Source organism: Dendropsophus ebraccatus, chromosome 2 (genome assembly GCF_027789765.1).
Source record: "Dendropsophus ebraccatus isolate aDenEbr1 chromosome 2, aDenEbr1.pat, whole genome shotgun sequence".
NCBI lineage: Eukaryota > Metazoa > Chordata > Amphibia > Anura > Hylidae > Dendropsophus > Dendropsophus ebraccatus.
Window position 1 is genome coordinate 37,140,664 of NC_091455.1, and position 8,575 is coordinate 37,149,238.

Consider the following 8,575-nt stretch of genomic DNA (forward strand, 5'->3'; position numbering starts at 1 on the left):
GATCTACATGTGACACCGAGGCGCATGGAGATTATTCTCCCATCCCTTTGTCTTCTTAGTTTTTTTCTAACATACTACAATGATTAATGGCTGCTTCTTTATAGGACTGTCACATTATGTCAATCTTTTTCTATTCCCTAGCACATAATGATTGTTCAGCGGCAGCTATCCGTGATTGCAGAGGAGCTGGAGGAGTTTCGTCTTTCTCTAAAACATTACGTAGAGTCCGTTACCGCCCAGACGGGATGCTTACAGTAAGTAATATGGGGGAGATTTATCAAACATGGTGTAAAGTGAAACTGGCTCAGTTGCCCCTAGCAACCAATCAGATTCCACCTTTCATTCCTCACAGACTCTTTGGAAAATGAAAAGTGGAATCTGATTGGTTTCTGGGGGCAACTGAGCCAGTTTCACTTTACACCATGTTTGACAAATCTCCCCCTGAATGTCTATAGGATATAATATCGTCATCGTACGACTCCACCATATCTATAGGACCTCCACCATTACTGCAGCTCACCAGTCCCTAGAATAAAGTAGCTACGGTAAACTGGTGTGCACCATCCAATGTCTAAAGAAAGATCCAATGGTAGAAAGATACCAGTCCCCCACCATTACTGGTGGCAAAATGGGGACAGAACTGCAGTTCGTTTGTAATATCGGAAGACGTTTTTTTTAAGCTCAGTTGATTTTTTTTTTTTACTTACAAAAAATTTCATATACTTTTATCTACAATTTTTAGCAACTACTGGTACTGTGTTGGGAAAGATACGATGCCATCATAAGCAGTGACAGCCACACAACCTCCATTCCTCTTAAAATGGTCTGGTGTTTTTTATTTTATTTTTGTTTTGGAAATTCTATATTGCTTGGGCCATATAAATGCCAATTATTAGAGAATAATGGGGAGGTGGTTTTCTGGTGGTCGGAGTACTGGTCATTAGGCTTGATCGAACAGTGGAAAAAGTTAGGTTAGATTGAACTCAAACCTAGCCGGAGGAGCCAGAGGAGACAGCCCAGGCACTGTATGGAATTCCAGAATTCACCCTATTACGTAGGCTGAATCCCGGAACTCCAGGTGGTCCCCGGGATGTCTTCTCCTTCCGCACAGACCAGGAAGTCATCAGCAATTAAATGCAGAAGGTCAAGGTAGGTTCGAGTTCGATCCAACCTAGCTCTTCCTGATGTTCAATCAAGCCTACTGGTCATATGACTAAGCTACTGTACTGAAATGTGTGGCTGTAGCAGAGCTAGAATGAAACAGATGACACTGAAGGAATAGAGGTTATGGTTATGAGTATTCAGCAATCTATATGTGGCCAGCTAACAATCAATAAGTAATTTTTAAAGATGATGAGGGGCTGGCTGTTATAAATGGTTGTCAGTGAATATATCCACATACAATGCCCCTGACATTGGACATGCATGTACCCATCTATCCGGTTCAAGCACAGACTATACATATGCAGTGGCCACCAGAAGGGTCTGTTTGTCTCTAGGCATGGATAGAATAGATGGTATACATTTGGAGACAAGATTCTTTTCTCAGAGAACGTAGGGAAGGATGTCCCCAGACTTCAATACATCCTGGGACCATTTTGTACATTTCATATGCCCTATATATAATTTACCTATAGTAGCAACGATGGAGCAGAGCAACCCTCTGAGTGGAAGTATCTTCTACATAGTCTACATAGTGCATTACTGTCTGTAAATCCAGTTACATAAGACTGATCATTTATTATTGTTGCCTTCCATAGTGTTTCCATTCAGAGGCTTTCCAATGAGTCTCGATTTATCATCTATGAATTCTGGGAAAGCAGTAACACATGGAAGAAGTGAGTATTCCAAGTTTACAGTGTCAGTACATTACACATCCTAATGGTCTATAAGGCTGGATTGACGTGATCCGTGCTCGCTATGTGAATTGTGAATCCCTGTAATGGAGTGTTTTCCCGTACAGTAAGATATATCAATATCATGCCAGGAGTGGGGAAATAGTTCCCTGGGGAAGGTGGGAACCTAACATTTCCCGATGTTCGATCAACTCTAGTCAGGAGCTGTCCAGAGCAGCAGCAAATCCCTACAGAAAACCTCTCCTGCTCTGGACAGTTCCTGACACAGACAGAGGTGGCAGCAGAGAGCACTGAATCAGGCTGGAAAGAATACACCACTTCCTGCAGGACATACAGCAGTTGATATTTTACTTTATATGTCCTCCATTCTTCATCTATTGCTCAGTGGAGCCATAGTCATTGGCTGGAAGGATATACATTGCATTTAAGAGCAAAAAATACAGCAATGAACATGAGGTTGTTGGTGTGTACATTGTCGGCCGTTACAATAAATATAATCACACAACATACAGTATTTAAACTTTATGACAAGTACACCCGTTGTTTGCAATAAAAAAAAAAAAACGTCCTTCCTTGTCATAAAAAATGTGCTGAAGTCAATGCAAACAACAGCCATTGTTCACACAGGGTATTACACAACTGTTGTTTGGTACAGCCGTGGAAATAGTTGACGTCAATTATTTCAGCCCATTGTACATTAAAATCAAAGCAATTTTCACTGCAACAATGGACGCTGCTTGTACGATGTGTGAACATATACCTGAACCTGAAAAGGTCAAGTAGGAATATTTATGACCTAATCAATGTTCCCACAGGCCCGTGCTTTTAGCCTTTCATAGAAAATAATACTATAACTGAAGGCAATGCGCAGCGTGACTCACACTATACACTACCGCCAGCCCTAGTTGTACAATCACATAGTATACAGATACCAGAGAACAAGCCACAGGGTAATACAGAGTTAATCTGTGAATATTTGTCTTCATAATTGACCGAAATGCAGCATGAAATGCTAATGTGCCTATAATAACAGCCTGGTGTTTACACAGCCACCTCCAGGCCAATTACAGCAAGACGTTTCAGAGGAGTAATGTCGATTTCCTGGAAACCCCAGAAGTGATGACAACGATGCTTGTACCTGGTAGGTATAATTATCATCACTGCCTTCATACACCGCCGCCATGCTCCCTGGAGGGGACTTGACTCTTAGCAGAGATCAGTTTCCTTCATCTTATTTATAAGCCTGTAATGTGTGAGAACATCATGGATGCCAACACAATTCCTGAAAATACAATTGGATTTATATTAAAGTTGGAAATTCTATCAGGTCTGACTGAGGGCTGAGAACCTCAACCAGAGATCACACCGGATTCTGACAATGGCGATGTACTTGCTTATTGCAACAGAATACTACAAGCAATGAAATACGCACAGAGACCTAAACCAGATTTCACCACGCAGCTTCCGCTTGAAGTTCTGCCCGTCCAATAGACTCAATGATATTCAAAGGCAAATTTTGCTTTCCATTCAAAGAATTGACGTCAATTTTTTGGGCGGATGACGGAATTTGTTGGATGGGCCTAGACGCGATGATGTCACGGAGGGGTGGGCCTACAGAGGTGATGTGGTTAGAGCAAGTGGCACTGCCACCGTGAAGCCCCGCCCAGGTGGTGCAATTCACCAATGATAAAAAACATTTTTCACTGGACCAAGCACCAAGAAATGTATTATAAAGTAAGGTATGAAAACTGCAGAATTTAGGCCTTAAAGCTGTGTAGAGAAGTCCTCATCCAGAAAGAAGGTGACAGTGTCACTTTAAGTGTATCTTCTCTATAGCACACTTAATAAAGTTAAGCAAGCTCCAGAAGAGCCACCCCTTGGCTGGGTGCTTCCCGGGCAGATATCTTGCTAGTCCTGTGTTCTGAGACTCTTAAATGAGGCTCCACAGGCTCTTTTGCATATTTGTATTTCCCATAGAGCAATGCACCTAGGATTTACTGTACATATTAGACACTTATTACTAGATGAAAATTTGATATGACCTCGCTTGCTAATCTTGCATTCTGTGGGATGTTTTAATCTTTATTTTGTCTCCTATCCTTCACAGCGTCTTGGTGGGTCCTCAATAACAATTAGAAGTGTACAGAACCTCCACAGATGGGCAGCGATGAGGACGTTATGTAACATATATAAAGAAACCTGTACCATCATATCTTCCTTTGTGTATCTATTAGATTGTATGACTGTAGTGCGCCGATCTGAATCGGTCGGGTCTGCTTAAGGCGTCAGGGGTTCCATCTCCGCCACTGCCACAAATAACCCAGGAGAAGAGTTTCTTTGTGGAGTTTCTTAAAGGGGTTATCCAGCACTACAAAAACATGGCCACTTTTCCCCCTCTCTTGTCTCCAGATTGGGTGGGGTTTTAAACTCAGTTCGATTGAAGTAAATGGAGCTTAATTGCAAACTGCACCTGAACTGGAGACAAGAGAGGGGTGAAAGTGGCCATGTTTTTGTAGCCCTGGATAAACCCTTTAACCTTTTTAGGCCTGTGCTCCACAGCAATGATACAGACCATGGTATTAGCACTGTGTGATATTGCTTGTTACATGGAGTTTCATGGGCTTGGGTAGATGTGCAATGTCATGCACTGTCCCTTAGATAACAGGCCATACCACAATACAGCATGCCAACCTGCCATGATACTGGCAATACGTGGAGCCTGAGATTTAGGAATAAATAAATCCACCTTAAATGTTCAGAGAGTTCAACTCTTTGGACAAGTTCACATGAGTGCAATATGAATGCAGCTACATTTTTATAAACCTAAATAATCCCTTATTACAAATGGCCTTAGGCTGTGTTCACATATTGCAACGTCATTGTGGTACTGTGATCATTTCTGTAAAGAAGCTGCAGTCCTGCAATGAAACTGCAACCTGTGAGAACACGGCCTTAGTATTTTTATGTAGTTCAATCATTATAATGCAGATTTATATGTCATTCAGCTGAAACTAGGTGATAGACACTATACAGATGTGACTGTCACCTGACTAACAAAGACTATTAAAGAAGAACTCCAGGCCCCATCTAAAAAATCTAATGCGGACATGGGTGGGACGTAATAAAGAATCTATACTTACCTGACCACATGCCCCCGAAGCATCAACAGCTCTGACAGCTTCTCCTGGCTTCCTGCATAGTCATGTACCAGCCGCTCAGTGACTGCAGCAGTGTCCTGTCCCAGTCGCTGAGTGGACATGACGATTCAGGAGCTGAAGGAGCTCGGCAGGCGTCCGAGACATGTGTTCTTTATTATGTTCCCCCCACCCAGGATATTTAGTGTGTTCTGTGCTTGAATAGAAAACAAATAGGAGGGTGAATTTATAAATGCATACACAAGAAAACTGGAACAAAAAAGTCACATGAATAGCTTACCTAGCTTATCCCTGCAAACTGGTGTTTAAAAAGTGAAATTTTTTTGTGCAAAATTGAAACATCTTATTTTAAGAGCAAAATGAGGCTAAAAAAATAAAATAAAAATCACAACATCAACATATATATAAAACTGGCTTTGATAAATCCTCCCATAGAGATTAAGATTTGATGAAAAGAGAAAACAACAGGATTCAGATACATATACTCGAACATACCGTAAAGTCATTTGTAGGACAATTTCACGCACATCATTGTATAAAAACTTTAGCTACTCTGATATCTGATAGTAACAGATATTGTCACTGTAACAATAATTCTACCTTATTTAATAGAGCATTCTAAATGAGTCGTTCTCCATCTTGAAGCTGTATCTTATACTGTAAAAGAGTAATCATCACTTACATGTGTAACATTGGTGCCAAACTTCAATAAAGTTTTTCATGTTCTATCGTTTGTAGTCCTGTTCTTTTTCTACTGGATTTTGTTTTAATATTTAGAGAATATGTAAGAGAAAAGCTGCTTAAAAAAACAAAAAACAACATATAGTAGGCTCTAAATGTAACATACAGATAGGTAAAACAGAGGGGGAAAAAAAACAGCTAAGCATCTAAAAAACTAGCAAAAAACATGGGTTACAGGTATTATTACTGAGAAAGCCGCAGATGTCGCATTGTTTTCAATGAGAAGCTGAATATTTTTATGTATAATCTTAAGTGTTGTTGCTCTAGCACAGGGGTCCCCAAACTACGCCCCGAGGCCTTTTATCCGGCCCCCGCTGCACTTCCGGAAGGGACAACTCTTTCATTGGTGGTCTGTGAGAGGACTGCTCTCATTGACCACCAATAAAAGAGTTTGCCCTTCCGGATCACGTCAGCCCCTGCCCCGCATCCACACTGCTGCCGACATCCCCGCCGAAGGATCTCCCAGCAGGTACAGCGACGTCATCTCTGCCCCTGCCGGAGGATCCCTCAGAGATCATTTCCAGGTTACATCCCAGGCCGGGGGGGGGGTTGGTGGTCCGTGCGGCGCGGAGGAGGCTGGCGGCAGGGCTGACATCTGACACTGCTCCGAGATTTGCGGTCCTGCTCCGGGATCTGCGGTCTGGTGCAACGGACCGCAGATCCCGAAGCAGTGTCAGATGTTATCTCTGCTGCCAGCCTCCTCCGCTCCGCATGGACCACCAACCCCCCCCTGGGAGAACCAAAGTACTGACACCATGCCAGGTAATCTACTGGTGGTTTACTGGATTGTTGGATGAAATTGTCACGTACACAGAGAGAGAACATGATGATCCAGAATTAAAGAGTCCCAGATACACTTACTGCAGTTTTGCAATACATTTTTTTTTTTTTTGAAGTTTTCTATGTTTAAATCAACCTTAAATATGGAAACTAGGTGTCTCCCTTCACTGCGCATGTGTACAGCTTCTGCGTGTCTACACTGAGTAGCAGAGACTCCAGGGGATGCTTGCATTGTATGGTCAGCTCTCCTGTCAAACAGCACCATAACCTCTGTAACCACTGACTGAATTGTTGCATAACACAGAGCATTGTCTCCTGGTAAGCATGTATAGCTGATAATATAAATTAGCCTAAGTTAATTGCTAGAGATGAGCAAACCAGGTTCAGGTTCGAGTCCATCCAAACCCGAGCGTTCAGCATTTGATTAGCTGGGGTTGCTGAACTTGGATACAGCCTATGACTATATCCATGTTTTCCACATAGCCTTAGGGCTTTATCTAAGTTCAGCAGCCCCCGCTAATCAAATGCCAAAAGTTCGGGTTTGGATGGACTCGAGCATGCTCCAGGTTCGCTCATCTCTATTAATTGCCATCAGTTGACAACCTGAACAATAAACAGGTGTCTTAATGCACAAAGGACTGGGACTTCCTGTGTTTCCTCTGTTCAAAAAAAAAAAAAAAAAAGACCAAAGACCACATAGGAGCATGGATCAGTTTGGCCGTATGTATAACGTTAATTTAAAACAAAGAAAAAACTAAAGCAAGTATATTATAAAACTGCTTGCAATCACAACCCCTGATGATCTATTTAAAAAAAAATGTGGCAGGTATGCTTTAAAGAAAAAAAAAGTTGGAAAAAAAGTTATGCTGCTGGGGCCTTAAAAACAAACAAAAAAAACACACACAAAAAGGGAAAAAAAAAAATTTGCCTACCCTCAATCTCCGGTCTTCTTGCTCCTGAGACAAGAGCTTGGTGTAGGACCTACCAATTGAGCCAATCATTGGCTACATCCCTCTCAGTCAGTGATTAACTAAGCTTGCTGGACTTGCGCTGAGCTCTTTTCTCGGAAGCAAGAAAACACAACATTTTGAGGAACTGGAAGGAGTTGAACGAGAGCTGTGGGAGACCAACGGGACACATGGGGTAGGCAAGTAATAAAATTTTTTCAAAATACCCCTTTAAAGGGGAACAGCAGGTACAGGTAAAAAAAAATTTAAACTTCTGCAGAAGCATATAGCATTCCTAACCTATCTATGCCAGTTTTGAAACTACCAAAAATCCATTTGTTTTGTTCTGTTTTGTGTTTCTGTATTTCCTGGTTGAGCAGATGTACTCAGTACTACAAGTTCCAGAATGCAATGCTTTCCCTCAGCTGTTCCATCACAGTCCCCCACCCTGCCTATTCCCCACCCAAAGCTGTTACAGAAGATCTAGGCTGTGTTCACACACTGCAGTTTTATTGTGTTACTGAATTATTTGCAGTACTTTATCATTTCATTGTGGTCCCACCCTCACAGCATGCTGTATTCTCTACCTGTAACGCAGATATTGGAATAAAGCAAAGATATTTTTAAATTATTTTTTTTCTTTTCCTTACCACACACATATTATGATCAAGCATCTTTTATCTTTGAAGTTGATTCCCACGTAAAAAAAACTTTATTTGATACTATCTTACATGGGATATACTGTTTATGCCGTGATTTTTGTGCAGGTGGCATTGGCAGTGCCGGCTCTCATCCTCTCTGCTGTTTAGCATTATCTATTTGTGTTACTGCATCATTTTTGTGCAGATGCTGCAGTACTGCAATGACACTCCAACATGTGTGAACACAGCCCTAATTTCTCTGTAGACTTTTGCACAATCAGCGAAGTTGAAACACCTGCTTCTGGCCGGTCAGAGATGGTGAATTATGCCCTGCCCCCTCTCTGCATCATCAGCCTGTGTCTAGCAGACAGACACAATGTGAGACAGACATGGAACATTTGTCTCCTAAGGTGGGAGAGCAGTGGGAGCAGGAGACAATGTGGATTGGCACAGAG

General features: G+C 41.9%; 1 protein-coding gene across 1 annotated transcript in view; it reads left to right on the forward strand.

Moving 5' to 3' along the window:
* The window catches only part of NECAB1 (N-terminal EF-hand calcium binding protein 1), a 117,324-nt gene extending 112,993 nt beyond the window's left edge, over positions 1-4,331 (forward strand). The window contains exons 10-13 of the mRNA XM_069959890.1: positions 142-254; positions 1,761-1,838; positions 2,906-2,997; positions 3,964-4,331. Of these exons, the coding sequence (XP_069815991.1) occupies positions 142-254; positions 1,761-1,838; positions 2,906-2,997; positions 3,964-3,992 (312 nt within the window). The 3' untranslated portion in view covers positions 3,993-4,331. The remainder of the gene's footprint in view (positions 1-141; positions 255-1,760; positions 1,839-2,905; positions 2,998-3,963) is intronic.
* The last annotated feature ends 4,244 nt before the right edge of the window (positions 4,332-8,575 follow it).